This window comes from Photinus pyralis, unplaced genomic scaffold, assembly GCF_008802855.1.
Source record: "Photinus pyralis isolate 1611_PpyrPB1 unplaced genomic scaffold, Ppyr1.3 Ppyr1.4_LG7, whole genome shotgun sequence".
NCBI lineage: Eukaryota > Metazoa > Arthropoda > Insecta > Coleoptera > Lampyridae > Photinus > Photinus pyralis.
The window spans coordinates 14,126,085-14,143,875 of NW_022170738.1; the positions used below are offsets into that span (position 1 = coordinate 14,126,085).

General features: G+C 35.2%; 1 protein-coding gene across 1 annotated transcript in view; it reads left to right on the top strand.

Annotated features, from left to right (window-relative positions):
- The first annotated feature begins 2,349 nt into the window (after window positions 1-2,349).
- The window catches only part of LOC116176376 (elongation of very long chain fatty acids protein AAEL008004-like), a 46,919-nt gene continuing 31,477 nt past the window's right edge, over window positions 2,350-17,791 (top strand). The window contains exon 1 of the mRNA XM_031494901.1: window positions 2,350-2,493. Within this exon, the coding sequence (XP_031350761.1) occupies window positions 2,416-2,493 (78 nt within the window). The 5' untranslated portion in view covers window positions 2,350-2,415. The remainder of the gene's footprint in view (window positions 2,494-17,791) is intronic.

The window sequence follows — 17,791 nt, forward strand, 5'->3', positions numbered from 1 at the left end:
CTGTTGAATTTGGTATGAAACTGTGGCACAGTGTACTTTCTAGGGCCAAGCGATTGGATTCCCTTCCCCTTCGAGATTGATAAATGGTATCCCTAATCGTTCTAGAAGGGGAGGGGAACTACCCCACACGTCAAATTGTCAGCGTTTCACTAAATTATTAGGCATCGAACTAGGCTTTTCGTGAAATAACGGATTTCACTAAATGACTACGACATTCAGTTGTTTTTATTTAAAAAAACAAATGAGTAGGTAACGAAAAACAATTGAACTCGCTGTGCACCTTTTCATTAGGCTAATTTGATAGAGATTTTTTTCTCTTTTCGATGTTAGTACCCTAATACTAGAACATTAAAAAAAAATTATTATAATTACGTCAATAACCCTTAATCTAGATATCCTACATGAAAATAAAACAAATGACTGTGTATAGTAATTTTTTTTTGAAAAATTTCTTGTAAAAGGGTTCTAACATATTACGTCATCGACAATGGTGTTGCCGGCCCGTGTGACGCAGTTCAATTAAATCTGGACTGTGGTCCCTGGTTGGAATCCGGGTTCGGGCATGGATATTTGTAAATGTATAGTGGGTTGGGCTGGTAAAGCAGCCTTGGCTGAAACCTCGCCCACTCAAAAATGAAGGCAAAAATAAAAATAAAAAATAAAAAAAATAAAAATAAAAAGAGAAAAAAAATCTCTATCAAATGAGCCTAATGAAAAGGTGCACTGCCATTTAAAAATACTCAATTGTTTTTCGTTTTTTAAGATAAGAACAATTGAATGCTGCCTTATTAAGGGAATGTAGACAAATTTTGTATACAGTCGATATTTACCGAGATGTATACTATATTCCACACATAATGGGCATCCTGTATTCTACATAGCATCATGCAATCGATGGAAAAGAATACGTATGTAGGCAGCCATTCAGACAATGCGGCATTGCGGATAGGATACCCATTACCTACAACCACAGATTTAAACAATCTTTAAATCTGTGCTCCAACTACATCAAACAATGCACAATATTACTCTTTGCCTACATCAAAGACCAACTATTGACCAATTTCTTGGTGGGAATCCATGGTGGTAAAGCTCAAAACGGGGTCAGAAAGTAGACAGTTGAATAGTTTAGTGTGTTAAATTCCTATTCAACTGTCTATTGACCAATTACTAAAAAAAAATGTTTGGGTTATTTGTAACAGGTTGTCTATGTCGGGATCTTTTACTAACAAGGTGCACATTATTTGAAATCTAAAAAAAATCATTTTAATTGTTCTTTCGTAATAATAACGCCCGCAGTACTTAACAGCAGAAGCCGAGATCCGACTGCAATTTCGACTTACCCTATACTTATGGATCTATGTTAAGCCGAATTTTTGGCACTACCCTCGTAAAACCGTAAATACCTATACCTATTCACAACAAAGCAGCTAGTCTGTAAAACTGACCAGAAAAGTAATTTTTTGATAGATTGTCGCATGTTCAATGGTACAACGGAAATAAATAACAATAAATATATAATAATAAATATAGCAAACGAGCTCCTGGTGGGTATAGCTTGGCATTGCGTATTATATGGCTAAAGCTATGCTCATTCTGAATGCAATGCAATTCGGTTAATAATAACGGAGATGTCAAAAGGGCCTTCCTTATTTTTTAGCCTACATTTCCAATTCACGAACTCCAACCTACAAATTTTATAAAAAATCCACCTGCAACATTTCATCGAAATCAGTCCATTCGTTTTCGATCATTTTATATCGTACTTCGCGTGACATTTGAAATAAGTTAGCCTACTCATTCAAACCTATTAAAATGCCACCAAAAATGCGGCCCAATTCACGTTTATCGTTTGCCGGTAAAATCGGAATTGAAACGATAATATATATTTTCTTGCGATAGATCATGAATAACAATGCTGGTATGCGCATTTTCATATTTCAATTATCAATCAGTCCTGTGATGTATCAGAAACGTCAAACTTAACGTGCAGGTTATTTGCCAAAAAAACGAGTACATTGGAATATGTAATTTGCAGACCAACAACTTTAAGGGCTTATGAGAAATAAGAGACAGCAATCGGAATCCAAAGTATAAACGTCAAAGCTTCAATTTATAGCTCCACGTTCTACTATAGATTTTGACATTTGTATTATGACTCGACATTTTGGTTTGAAGTTTTGAACTTTCAACAGTTTATATTCCTATCAATTCAAAAAAATTAATGAGATCCTCGCTGTGATTTCATATCTTGCAAGAGGTATGAGCTTGGACATTCGTCATTTTAACTACAATAACCGAAAAATGTTATTTTGCACACAGACCCAACTCGTTCAAGTTGCGTCGCTGGTTAAGCAGTCCTCGAAAAAATCTTGACTCAGAGAACGATTGGAACTAGGAAACCTTGCTTCAACGATGCGAACTCGTAATATTTTGGAGGTGGAAAAGGTCGTCTCTTTTACTGATGAAGCTTTGGTGCCAACAATGTGTAAGGTAGGTCAGAAACATTATATTTTGCGGATGCATAGTTTCGTTTCGGGGTGTAGTAGTGCGAATAAGATGTTAAGATGATAATAAGGGTAGATTAAATGATGGTAGCTGGATCGGTTGACCTACGTAAACATTCCACATCTCATTACAATCTTTTCTTCTGGTTCGTGTAGAATTCCACTGCATGAAGGTATGGAAAGATCAAGGTTTGAAGGTAGGTCAGTTACCGATGAAGCATTAAAGCAAGGTTACCTACTGAAAAATAAGATATGCATTTGTGTTTATTGTTTACGAACCAGCATTATTGTTTTACTTAAGGTTGTAGTTGTGCAAGAATCTTGCGATGAATAAATTCGCAGAGATGTCGACCTTCCACCTTGCTACTTGGTCAAATTGCAAACCCAATCGACCCTCACTTGTATGAAATACCGCGATTTTCTTTTATGGTCATTTGGAAAATTACCGATGCATACACCTTCTCATTCAACTAAATCATACAAGTAACAACAACAAGCAAGTTGGCAGTTATAATGGTTAATAATTAATAATGGGTGATTCAAAAATCGTCGGTTTTAATATTTCAAAAAAGGAACTTTTATTCTTAATTCGAATTCGTGGATATTTCGGGGTGTATTGACGTAAACCAATTATTTGAAATAACCCCAAAAGAAAGGGTTAACCCTTCAAATAGGTAATACATTAATATTAGTTACTCTTTGGTGAAATCGCACGATTTTGGGGGTGCGTTATTAGTGCCGAAGAAATTGGAAACGTGCAATTAATGAATAAAATCAAGATCTACGCCCATGGTTTGATATCAATAATAATTTTGGAAGTTTTTTGTCGCATAAAGTTATGTCAACAGTATACATTTTGGCAAAGTCGTATAGACTGTTTTAACTTCAATACACAAAAAATTGCAGGGCCTTATATAGCCCAAACTCGGCAACTTTAAACGAAGGTTTACTTAAATCGACTAATTTCGGTTTAAGAAACACGTGGTTGGCTGTTGTAAATACGTTTCCGGGAGACCCTGTATATACACAATTTTCTGAATAACTACAATTGATCGCACACCCCATATACCATATCTCTATTTATAAGCAAACCTTTGTACTAAGGAACAAGACTAAATAAACAAGGGATTTAATATCTGGTACCTATTCTATACTATGGGAAACGATGAACTCACAAGTCGCATTTTTGATGTTACAGTAAGTGTCCCCCAACATTCCTCTAGAATCCAGATGAAGTTTTTTATCGCTAAATTATAAAGTTTTACCATTTTAAATTACTATACTGCAGCCAACGTTCCGGAAATTTCCATAGAAATTGAGGCGCCATGAAAGATTTGTCATCGGCGATAAAATATGAGAGCGGATGTGACGTAATCTTTTCGAGAAATATGACGTATTTTATTCTAGAATGTTCGCGACCGCTCGGGAACCTTCGACTTGACTATATAAGCAAATCGGATTACGTTACAGTTTAGTTGCAATGAGAACGCCTATAAGTAATAAATGGTTCGCGCCATTATTCGTGAGTGACAATACTTTTACTATTATAAATTAATCAATTTCAAGACTGTCATAAATGTATTGTTAATTAGTTGTAATAAATAAAACCACGTAATTAAATTTACGTTGCAATATAGACAGAATATGTCTTAAAAAGCATTAATAAATATTTTGTAGACAGTTAATATTACCATTGTATATACAATGTTATTACGCATCGAATGCGCACATTAATATGATATTTACAAAATATAAGAAATAAATAAGGAATTTGAGATTGCACAGTCTGCGTTTTTCTTGGCTCAGGTGCCAGAGATATAAGCTACCGAATTCAAAAAGAACGAATTAAATATATTGAAAAGACGGCAGACGGACGGACGGGCAGAGAAAGTGGCTGCAATAGTACAACCAACTTCGTTGGAATTGGGCTAATAATGTATTAGACCTGCTCAATAAGTGCACTGCAGAGGATTTTTAACATGTAAACTACCGGGGCAATTGCCCCAGTAGTGCGCTCATTTACCCATGTAGTTTTTAATTTTTTTAATGCAGAGTTGGGCATGTATATGTAGCGCAATACTTTTCTCTGTAGTAGTAGGTATTCAGTATTTAATCAGAAATCAACCGCGTTTAGCCTAAAATAACAAATAGGTACCAAGTACCTATGTAGTCATTGACGACAATAACAACTTTAAAAACCGCAGTGTTTATCTATTTTATTTTACTACTTCTAGGTACTTACCTACCTACAACCAACTTATTTTTTCGAGGATTTTGTCGGCTATCACGCTTTAAACAGACAAGCGATCGAGCTTATTAGAAGAAACGTTAAATTACCTACAAACTTTTAATACCATTAAATGGGACAGCTACATGTAAGTTTGATCCACGACCTGCGGTGGCAGAATTTTTACAAAGGAAGGATAGGCGTTACAGGGAACCCTCCAAAGAGACATATTCCGACAGAAAATTCATTAGAAAATTTTATAAAGGAGCAGGTTTCTAAGCACATTACTGAAATAAATACATTCATTTAAAGAAATTAAATTCTTAATTTTTTAACCCCCCCCCCCCCCCCCACCCCCCCCATTAATTTTATTTCCTCTGGTGCACTGCCACAACAAATAACTTTATAAAAAAAAACTGAAAGCGGACCTCTTTCATTACAGGTCTGTTTTATTACAGACATCTTCAGAACCGAAGGTCATATTAAGAAAGAAAGAATTAACATTTGACATCGTTAAGGTGACATTTTTCCTCATAATAAATTAAATTTTTCCAAAAACACCCTGTATATGTTTTAATTTTCTGTCACATTGCCCAACAATAGAACCCAAACATCAACGATTCCATGAAATTCTGAGCTTTATAACTTCGAAAGTGCGCCCTGTAATGAAGTGACAACATTTTCACGAAAAAAACCCGGAAAATCGTGAAAACTTTGAAACGTGTCTTTCGAGTCTTATCAAAAACGATAAGGTTGCAAAGATTAATAATACACAATTACTGTGAAATCTGAACTCGATAGCTACAAAATTATGCCATGCGATGTGGTGACATTTGCTCGGAAAATTTCGTAAAAATTGCGAAAACTTGATTTTCAAAAAAGCAACAGGATTCCAGATCACCACGAAGACTAACTACCCACAAAATTTGAACTTTAGCGTGAAAATAATAAAGCATTTTCGCGGTCCCGGGACCTCATTCGAAACTTCTATTGTGAAAAAATTTATTGTGTTTACAGTAGACTAAAACCCTACGTACACCGGGTAAATATTTTAAAACCGAACATAGGCAATTAATGTGGGAAAAACGTTTTTTGCAGATCGTTGCTCCCCATGTTAACTTAGAGGGTTTATAATGACACGAATCAAAAGAAGATTTTTTTTCTCATCTAATGATATACGAATTAGTTTATTTTCAGGCGTATTTGTCAGTATTTTATCAAAAATTCGACCATAAATCCAATTAGCAAAATCATGGAAATTCCCTAAAGAATTGAAATAGGTTTTCACACAGGCGGAATGGGACGCTCATTAAAATGCACGGAAAACGAATATCGAGTACTAGATTAAATATTTCTGGTGTAAATGTAGTTTATTATAAATATCTACTTGTTTGAAAGGTTTTTCGGAGTTCCTTGTTTTGACGTTTGATTTATTAAAATCGGTCGATTCGTTTTCGAGAAAATCTTTAATTTATTTAATCGACCTATGTATTTTAGTTTGTTTAGATAGAAAACAAAAATAAACGAAAATATCAGTTATTTGTCGCTATATGGAAAAGAAAGAATTTAATTTGCTCAGTTACCTTTGTGACAATCTTGGGATAGTGAAAGTTAATTTATTGATTCAGATTTTATTTCAAAAATGGTTTACACACTAGCCAAAAGAGTGGAAAAATTGTAATTCATGGTGCCCAAAATCAATGTGCTCGGAAAACTGCCGTCACGTTTATCGCCAGACATCCGGGAAAGATAACTTCGCGCAGGTTTTGGACCTTGTAACTAAATTTACTCAAACTGGATATGTTACAAATAAAAAAACTACGTAAAGATTTTTCTAATTTTCTCTAAAACGAATTGAACGATTTAAAAAATCAAACGTCAAAATAAAAGACTTCGAAAGACCTTTCAAACAAGCTATTGTTCGAGACCACTTGTCATTTAAAATTCTTAGGGAATGACCCTGGGGGGTAGAGGGTAAATAGGAGTGAAGTAGTTTTTGGTTAAAAAGTTGTCCCCCTTGACAAATCTTTTGACGTCTCACGGCTTTTTTTCCTTTAATCAGTGGAATGTTTAGATGTTGTTTGAGGGTACACCAGGATGTCTTCGACCTCGAGGACTGTGTGCTAAGTCGGAGGGGGACCAACATCTCCATGATTTTCAGACTTCTGTCGTTTTTCGCTTATATCTCGTAAACCAAAAATATTTGTTGTATCATTTATTTATTTATTTAGCTATACCCATCTCATTTGGCAAAAGGCAACTTCTGAAGGCTTCCTTCCTTCCTGAGTTTCTGAACCACGCCTGAAATTGCAAGTACGTTCTAACATTGTATATACAATGGTTCTAAATGAGTGGTACTTGGCACCATCATACTAGTCAGCATCTAAGACAGTAGTTTCCACTATGATTACATTGGCGTCCTTCTACTCCCCCTGATTCCCTCTGATTCCTTTAGCTTCCATTTCACTATTCATCATGGTTATGAATTTCATCTTGTATCATTAGAAAGAAATTTTGCGTGCGAAATCGTGTTAATCGTAGTTGTCTCGCAAAAAAACAGAATTTGTTGAGGAGTGGACTTTGTTAAAATTAACCACAGGCATGTAGGAAATTAAGAGCCATTTCCAATGATGTGTCACTCGACCCCACGTTCAATTTAAATTATTGAAGGGGTGCAACCCTGATTAGGGGGTTGACAGCCAGGGTGTACACTTTAAAGTAAAATATGCTCCCCTTCTAACCAAAATCGATGTGTTTATGGCATTTGTTTCAAAATCTATTTCCTTACGAGTTATTCAGTCTGTTTGGTTTCCGTTGGACCATCCTGTATATATACACCTACATAGAAATAGATGTCATCCTAGTTTGTTACCTTACTTTTTACATATGCTGGCCTACCAATAACATAATAATTTTGCCAAATGTAGGTACTCATTGTTAATGGAGTAGTACTTAGACAGGTTGTCTAGCATTTATATTTATTTATTTATTGTCCCTCTTTTGTTTTGGGCCCTCAATAGGCTTTCGCCCAATTACAGAGTGACCCGCATAATGCTTTCTTTAGTACCTACTTGTTTAGTATTAGTGCACAAATCACCACAAAACTATAATACCTATTAGTGGCATGTCAGTACGAGGATAATGGTGTTCTAGTATTAAGTTCGACCCCGGACAACGGAAAATGTTGATTTTGCCCGAAACGAAAGACGTAGGTAGGTACAAACAAAACTTGCGGATTGGCGCACAAATCGGCACAAAATGAGCACAATATTTTGGAGATGTAGCAAACTAAGGTACCGATTCAGGGGTGCCAACTTATTTCACCTTAATTATTAACCTACAGCTTCTTCAGCGGTGTTTAGATACTCATTCTTATGCTGTGTGATTTTCAATCCCCGAGGACTAAAACATACAGTTTAGTCCCTGGATATATACTGTTTATTCCTCCAGTGAAACTAACACAAATATCCAAACCAGAAACACTATCATTTGCGTAATTTCGCATATTATCTACACTTCAAAACATTAGCCTTTAAAAAACAAGTTGTAAAGGATATGCGTGTGATAGCGCATTTTTGGTAGTACAGTACAGATCAGTATTTTGTTAGCAAAGTTTAAAATTATTCATCTCACGAGTAATCTAACTCAAAATAGACTAGCGCCTGCACATTACACTATAGCAGAAAGCTTTTAGTGAAAATTTGAAGTCTCTACCTATTGTAAATCCTGAGATCTCAGCCGGACAGCCAGCCATATCGAATATAATAGCGTTTTTTTTAAATGCGCTAATAATATGTTTAATACGATACAGGACATACACCAGATTCGATACTTTCATCTTTTAAAGCGGAAGTGCAACCGTGACCTAATAAATAATATAAAATTGCTACAGATTATCAACAAATACTTACCTAAATGAGCGAGGTCAGGAGCTATGCGTTACAGTAATTATCTTTGACATAATTATCCATTAACAACAAACAACCTGCGTAAAGGTGAAACAAAGTTCAGCAACTTCAGCTTTCCTACGTAAAATATGCATAGGGTATTTATAAGCGTGACGTTCGATTTTTCAATGTTTGGAAAAACTCCATTTACTGATAACGTAAATTGCTCATAATTACACTGCTAAAATCAATAAAAAGAATCCTAAACTTGTATAGTTGTAGTAAACAGTAGGTAATTGAAGCGTAAAAAACCTAATGATGTATGGAATGTTTATCAATAATTTTCCTGTCGTGTTTCCCTAATGCCTATGACAAAATGAGTTATCTGTTTGAGAATTGATATTTTTACGTACTAAAAATTGTTTCGTTAGGAAAGCCTCATTCCTAGAAGATGCATCCGTGTTTGTTGTCTATTTCTATTGGCGTATTTGACGTACACTACCTAAGGAACAGTTTCCTGCATGTCGAGTTGACTGGAAACTAGCAAACATGTCACCTCTCCCCAAAACCAAGAAACTAGGTAACTATTTTCAATGATTTTAGACCTGAATGTGCTCATCGGCAGTTACAAGTTATAATAGCATCGGGGGCCCCCAGGGATCTGCTTTGGGCCCGCTTCTGTTTTCTATATACGTTTAAGTTTTTAAAAATACGTACAATTTCACCAGTATGTCGACAATATTCAGCTACTTCATAATTTTGCTACATCAGAATTCAGAGCTGGTCAGGGCAACGGACAAAATTTATAGTTCTGACATCATGGGTTGCGTATAAATCTCCAAATCTTATCATTTGTTCCTTTCGAGCCACAAAAAAAAGAAATAAGCTTTACATTAATACTACTATTATTATTAAAACAATGGCACGATACGACTGAGTCAAAAAGTGTACATAAGGTACCGTAAGGTACACACATAACCTCACATTACAACTACAACAAAGTCAACCGCCCCATCAACATCCACATCTTTTCACAAAAATTTCTTATGTTACCACCATTTGATTCATCCACTTATTAACTTTGACGCTACGGCCTGAAGATGACATTAAAGTCGAAATCGATCGCCTAAGAGAAAATTATTTAATAATAGGTAGTTCTTACTAATACCTTAATCTTGTATAGTTTTGGAGATATCAATTCTTAAAAGTTTCTGCGAAAAAAATATTTTTGCCTCACATTTTTTACTCTTTTTGACCGGGTACCAGACCGGATTCAACGATGCACCCAAAAAACAAAAACTTAGTGTTTTGTCTAGTTTGTCTCAGTGGGACGTTTTGGTGCCACATTTAACCATGCCGTAAGTGTTGTGACTTTTGATCCTTCTAACTAGTCCGAATAAAGTTACGAAGTCAAAAATTGTGTTCCAAGCAATTCCCCTCTATAGCTACCTTTTTTTGAGCAATTGTTGCCTGGCCTACTCCCAAATACCATGATGTGTTAATCGAATAACAGCGGCCCTGTGATGTATCAAATCAATAACGTTAAACTTAGGTACCATGCAGGTTATCTGCCTAAAAACGTTATTTTGCGTTATTCAGTATGGGCAAAATAACGTTTTCTACAAATAGATTGTCACATTAAGTTTAACGTTATTGATTTGTACATCACAGCGCTGCCGTTTAGTATGGTTATTCATGAAGTAGTGGGTTAGTTAGGAGCACGTTAAATCAATTACCTAGCACGAAATACGAAATTAATTTTTAAAACACTCTAAATTAAGCTGTGGTATTTTAAGAAACGAGACATTTTGTTAGTCATTTTTGAAACGCTATTTCGATGAGTTCCGGAAAAGCTTTAGGTACTTTACAATAGTTCTATTTCGTACCTTGAAGATAATATAATATGCTTTGTGTTTTTGTACTCGTTACACCACACCAGCGTGGAGCATTTCTAGTCAACACCAATAAAGTGTAGGACAGTCTATTTCTTAACAAAGCGCCATTAGAGATGAGAAACAACTGTTCGGAATTTTCAAAGTGAAATTGCATGTGTAAAATGTTGATAAATTTTTAATTTTGCTCTCTTGAAATGTTTATTTAATGATACCAGGAAAAAACCAAAAAGTTTCAGGCAAAATAGCGTTTTTCAAAATATTCGGAATTTTGGGCACTTCGCGCATATCGAATTAAAATTTCGTCCAGTTTTTCCACCATTAAAAATATGTATGTGCTTTCTTATTTTGTTTGTGCATTTGTTTGAATGACGTCCATAACTGAAAATTTTTAAATTACACCATTAACAAATCTTGCCCAAATTGTGTTATTATAAGTACACGCACGAGTGTACTTACCAGTGAATTATAGAAAACCCGTTATTGTTCTCCGTTTTCTTTTAATTACACAATATTGTCGTAAAAAACCAGCTATTTCCGAATTAGCTGTTATTTGAGTAAAACAATAACAATTGATAACAAACCCACCCAAAGCAATAGGGAAGTAGCCTGGTCATGCGTTTTGAGTTCCCTGTCTCAAGGGGTTAACCCACGAAGCCCAAAATTTAATTACTCTTTCCCTAAGTTATAGCCATTTATCCGTCAAAGGGGGCGAACGGATGGCTAGCCTGACGTTAAAACTTAGACCTTATTGATAAAGTACCTAGCTACTCGCAATTTTCCAAAAAATTAGGCATTGTTCAGTTGTTTTCGACGCGTTGCGCAAACCCTCACCCTCAAAACGTCAGAATTCAGAATAACAAAATAGCAAAGTCATTCCATGACAATGTAAAATTAAGAATTCCACCCGCACCATGTCGTGCCCACTAATATGGAAAATTCATCTTTAGGTGTATCCTTGAATATCGGAAGATTTTACAAATGAAATGATTAATTTGAAATTTAGTTTTTTTTATGCGATGTTCGCCACCCAATTATTTTTTAGTTGTGCCGTACATTGGTGCATTAGGTGACGCACTACACTGTCGTACCTAAATGTAAAAGTAATTTGGAAATGGATGACACACGATGACGCAATGCATTTTCTTGCAGCTGAAAATGTTTGTAGTGTTCTCAGTAATGAAGCTCCAAACACGCTTTGATTATGCCAATGGAAAAATGACCATCATAGTGTAATATTAGTAGTCGAAACCTGTGGTCTGAGAACTACACACCATGACCATGACTAACTTTTCTTATGGGGATGATTTTAATCGAATGCTCAAGGGGTTCTGAGCGCACAAAAGATGTATTTCATTTCTTTCGTGCCCTGAATCTCATCAAACAGATCAAGCTTCGTTTTATTCCACAGATACGATGCGTTTGACAGTTTCCGAAAATAACTTGACTATAGATTAAAGGTTTGGGATTTTTTACATTTGACAATCCACCGAAACAACAAATCCGGTTAAGCACGGAAAGAATCCTATTAATTTTTAAGCGGATTGGTTAAACTTGGGGGGAGGAGGGAGGTCAAGATTAGGCTTTCAGTTTCAATTTCATTTTCTAAATCACTAATGAAACTCTTGCACAATAATGCAATTTTTTAGTTTTTAAATATTCTACGATTATATATTTTCCTTGTTTCAATTTGTGACGGTAGTCTACGTCAAAAGTAACTTGAAATTAATTGATATCAAGTAGTACGTCTTGAAAGATAGGTGCCTACTTGATTTTCACGTGTCGAAAACAATCGAGCTACTTCACTTGACGATCACTATCACTAAAATTGACGCGCCATTGCCTAAAATCCCTTAATGTAATAATGTTCCACAGTCACTGGAGTATGATGGAAATGTGAAGCAGTTACCTAACGGAGAAAATACTGGGTCGCTTTACCTTCCACAAGCAAAACATCAAAACGTGGACAGAATACGAAATCCATAATTTTTCAAAAAAACCCTAAAAAATTGATTTCTTTTATTAACGAGCTCCTATCGAGTTCATGATATTGGACACTCCGTCCGTCCGCCCGCCCGTCAGTACAAGATAACTCCCGAGCGGTTTGGAATTTTTCAATTCTGTTTTCAGTATTTTGTTTATCATCACCCAAGGAAGAACTGATTACATGTTCAGTGACTCAGGAGCTCGTTTGCTATATCTGTTACATTACAAGTTTATTTAAAAATAATTCTAAACGGAGACGGCTACTTGCTACAGCGCGTTCGCACCTGGACGTGCAGTATGGTGCTTATGAACATACAGCACATGCTTGCCTAACGTGACAATGACAGCACAAGGAGTTTATGTTGTGTTTTAAAACTTCAATTCAATCATATATCAGTTTGACATCATTGCAGTGAGGAACAAGGATAGCGTTATCCAAAAATGGCGGAAATTAGTTAGAGGAAACATTTAGTCCATAAGACCCCATACTGCATCTGGAAAGAGAAAGAGAAAAAAGGTAGCATTTAAAAACAAAAGGTTAAGGTCATTTCCGGTTCAATCGGAAGTCGAATAAAGAAGACATAAATTATTTAGAAAAAATGCTTCATAAATAACAGACATAATCGACTGTTCCGAGACATCTGACTTACCCTACAATGGCCTAATAAGAGTGATCTGGTTAGGCTATGCCCTGTATATTCATGCATCTTTGTAGTACATGTAGTACTAAATATAGTTGTCGAACTGCGGCGGAATGTAATGCGAGTGTATCCATTGAGGGTTCGGATTATCCAACTTCATGACCATGGTTGTGTTCTTAGGAATGGTGCTAAAGTTGATGGCCTCTTGTCGATAACATTTTCCATTACGATAATGGAAAAAAACAAATTTCCTCGCTTTGTGGGTTTTGCTATCTAGTATCACAGATTAGCAATTAATCTGTGCTATGCTAGTATACTGGCGTTGTAGTCTTCAATGTCAGTATAATCTTTGATATAATTTAAATTGTGGATTTCCACTATTCGTAATCCTCCAGCAAAACCCAAGCACTAAAGCGATTTTGGGGATAATAATTTAGAACGCAAGTTTTTCTAATGTTTCGAGTGGAACGCGTTCACACATTTTTCAAAAAAGCAATTTTTTGTGATGTTTGACCTACGCCATCCTTGAGAAACATTTTACCTCACCATTGAATAAAAATCACCTCAGTCCTCACTAAATATCTCATGATATAAAATATTAAGACGATTCAGTTAAGATAATCTTCAGTGTTATAAAAAATTAACTAGATAGATAACACTGTGTTTTATGGCCCAAAGGACTCTGCCAATTAAAACATTCCTTCGGTCCCTCCGATTTAAACGGCGACGCCCTTAAAAATGCCTACAAAGCACATAGTTATCAAGGAATTATACTGATTAAATTAGTACTGTTCGTCTTGAACATCTATCCACGGTGAGCAGTTAATTTTTTTATGTCTTACTAACCTATCATAGCACATTTTATATCTGTGATACGCGGGCATAAAGTACCACTTTATACCCTAGGGCATTAAGTATCACCATAGTAACTCATTCATACTAATGCAAAACTAAGAAATATTTGCAGGTCATTGAAAATTAGAAACGTCAATTATTAATTGTCAATACCTACTAAATCACAAGATTGGCCTTATTTCGTATAGTTTCTGGAACTTCCTCCCCATTCACGATGAATTGAATTATTTAAAATTACGTTTGACGTTTGGATGGTTTCAATCACATTAACAAATTCGAACCACGCATACTCGATCAAACATAATGAATTATTTTGTAAACGAATTTTGATGAAGAAAACTATTTGTAAAACATAAAATTGTGTATGTACCACGGGCATAAACTGATGTTTATACTCTCGGGCGACTAAAAAGCTTTAACTCGTCGCCCTCGAGAATATAAACATCACTATTATGCCCTTAATACATAAATAACTATTACATGTTCTAAAAAAAGGCAAGACGAGTATTTATCCGCTTAGTGTGATTTTTACCTTCTCAATTCGTATTCTTCATGAATCGGTTTTGAGGTTGTTACGTTTTTGAAAACACAAAATCTTAAGTATTTTTTGTGAGATAGTATTAAAGAATGAACTTTTTTTAAAAATGGCAACATGATCAACCTACAAATTATGAAATTAAGTATCAAAACGATTCTCCTTAATTTAAATTTTTCTCTTAAATTTGATTATGTCATATAATAACTTTTTGTGCTACTATATTCAAAAATGTGTACTTTTTAGGAATGTCTAATGAAAACCAGTGGTGCCTTTACAAAAAATAAGCTTAGCAAAAATTGCTCGTCAACACAAACTCATTGTTTCACCTTGCAACAACGTTATTCAGAAAACTTTAGCACTTGTTTATCGTATGTTGTAAACTGCACCTTAAATTAAAGAATTATTTCTAATCTGTGGGTAATTACAAACGTACCTTCTTATCCTGGATTTCTTTATCTATATTTAATGCAATAATTTCAAAGCCAAGCCACTACAGCACAATTATTCTTCTTGACGTATTCGGGAACTCACTGATTGGGCTCAACAAATCTTACGAAATATAAATTTTACAAACAAATTGCATTGAATAAAAAATTTTTTTATTTACACCTGTGTACTGTTATATTGTGGTGAGCAGGGTGAGCTAAACTTTGACTTGTGCTCAATTATCAATTAATAGCAGATGTATGGCATCGTAACAATCCTCCAAAGAGGGCCAATGAAGGGCACAATAACCACAGTTGAAATCTTGTAATAATCATTATGAAATATTGATAGATACAATTAATGTTATATACCTACCATAAACACGTACAAATTACAATCTACTAATAACAATGAATTTGTTTGACGTTTCCACCACAAGGTTTTTAACCGGGCAAAACCAAGTGTTTATCGTGGTTAGATGGGTTGCAATTAGACACCAAATTCGATGAGACGCGTTTAATAATACAAAAAAATCGATAAAATCGATTTATGGAACGGATAACGGTATTTCGATTTGCGGTACGTACCTACTATATTATACACGTACCGAATCGCTCCCAAAAGCTTTTCAGCTCTCAAGACCATTTAGGAGATTATCTGTTACAAATTTAAACCACTATAAAAGCCCCCAATTATGTATTAGTGCGATTAAATGGCACCTACACGTAGATGGGAGGCAAAGCAAAAGTAATGTGGTTGATGCTACTATTGAAAACGTTACACGAAATCAACAGGCCATCAATGGTTACTTACTGTACATTTGGAGTTCAACTGCAAATATTATCTACAATTATTATAGTCCAGTCAATTTAGTTCCAAAAGTAGTCTAAACTGGATGTTGTCACTTCACTAAACGAAAAAAATCCGCGGAATCCGAAAATAATAACCCCCTTGACCGGAACCTCCCGGAACATTTTGTTATAAACGAAAAACGAAGCAAAAATCGGAAAATGTTTTTCTTTTTGCATTTGACTTCAATTATTGAATTATTCCTCTGATGAGGGAAAAATGGATAGAAATGAATTTGTTTAGAATCGAATAGAGTTGGTATGCAACGATCAGTTTAAAATGTTATCGTTTTTTATGGAAAAATATAAAAAAGTACCCCCGAAAATTAACAATTGGTGATTACTAAATAAAATTCATCCCATCTTCTTCAAAATCCGCAATTGGTCACTTCTTTTGATGACAAACCTGATCACCGTAGGTTGCATAGTCATCGAATAATTAAATAAACTAATTAAAAAAACGACGCTTTGCCTTTTGAACTGGATGGCTTCCAGAGCGTTCTCAATTTTTGTATAGAGGGTGGAACTCTAAAACAACCCTTACCAAAAATTATGATTTCCGGATTCGGCGGATTTTTTTACATAGAACACACTTGGTTTCGTTGAGTGAAGTGACAACATCCAGTCCAAACCATAATTTGACTGGACTATTAGATTAGTACACTTAGAATCAAAGAAGTATGTACCTACTGTTGTTTAACATTTATTAAACAACATGCATGTTATCGCAACCAAAAACCAATGTAAGGTTCCCATTTCTGGAGTTAAATTAGCCGTAATGTCACAGAACGAATACAGAATGTTTAAATGTCAACCACCAAAAAATTTGTATTGTGGTCATTTTTACTGGGGAATGGCTTAAGGTCATAATGGGTTATGAGGTGCTATACTACTTTATCTTCGCTTTTCGTATGCTTATTTCCATACAACCATATAATCCAAAATAGAGACTAAGCACCTCATTATGGCTTTTTAAAGGAATACTTAACCGTAATTACTAGTAATATCTGTTTCATTTCTTGAAGTAGTCCAGTTTGCAATTTAATTTGTTTAAAAGCGTAAGAGTACGTAATATGCATACCAGATTTTCATGGTCAAAGGGAATCACACTTACCTGGTTAGCATACAAGTTAAGATCTGGACCAGCATATTAAGTTTATCAATCGCGTTAACTCACTCGATTAATAAAAACGGACCTCAAATAGAGCCCTGCGGTATACCTTATTCAAAGGTTCTAATTGCGTTTTTGGACTCTTCAAAAGCGATTACACGAAACAAGCTAATCTGCAGCTGGAAAATTTTAATGAAAGTGTTTCCCATTTGTGTCCCATGGACACATTATTCGAATCGATTTACGAACAAATGATCGAAAAATTATGGAAAAAAACGTCGATCCATTATCGGGTCTTGGTCATTAGATAACAAGGTAAATCTGCAAAGCCCCGAGCATTCGTTTTTCCCCACTGTAAACTCGACTTGATATCATTGACTGTTTTCGTTCGGTTGTTCTCGTGAAAGTTCGACAACCGGTAGCTGTATATATATAAAAATCGCGTCTACTGTCGTGTAGATAGTATTTCGCGCAGCGTTTTTGTAGCGTTACGTACATCCTTAGTAAAGTAGATGCATGACCGGCTGACACGCCTCACGAAAATTTATACAATGTGTTCATTTTGGTGATACCATCAATCAAGTAGGCACTATTTTGAAATTTCGTAGCAGTCAAAATCGGTCTCGGAAGGAATAGGAAACCCCAGCAACGTCCGGTTCTAACGTATTTTGCCTCCTTCTCTGTTCTGCAATTTAATCGAACTGGGGTTAACGCATTTTTAATTCCTTTAACGTTAACGTAATCATCAGTGTTAATTTGTACTACGGAAGTGTGCAGGTACTGAAATTATCCAATAATTTTTAGGTGAGTGTCATTCATCATCATCGTTATTTTAATCCACTGTAATGTAGGTGAAGCTCCACCCTGAACTCT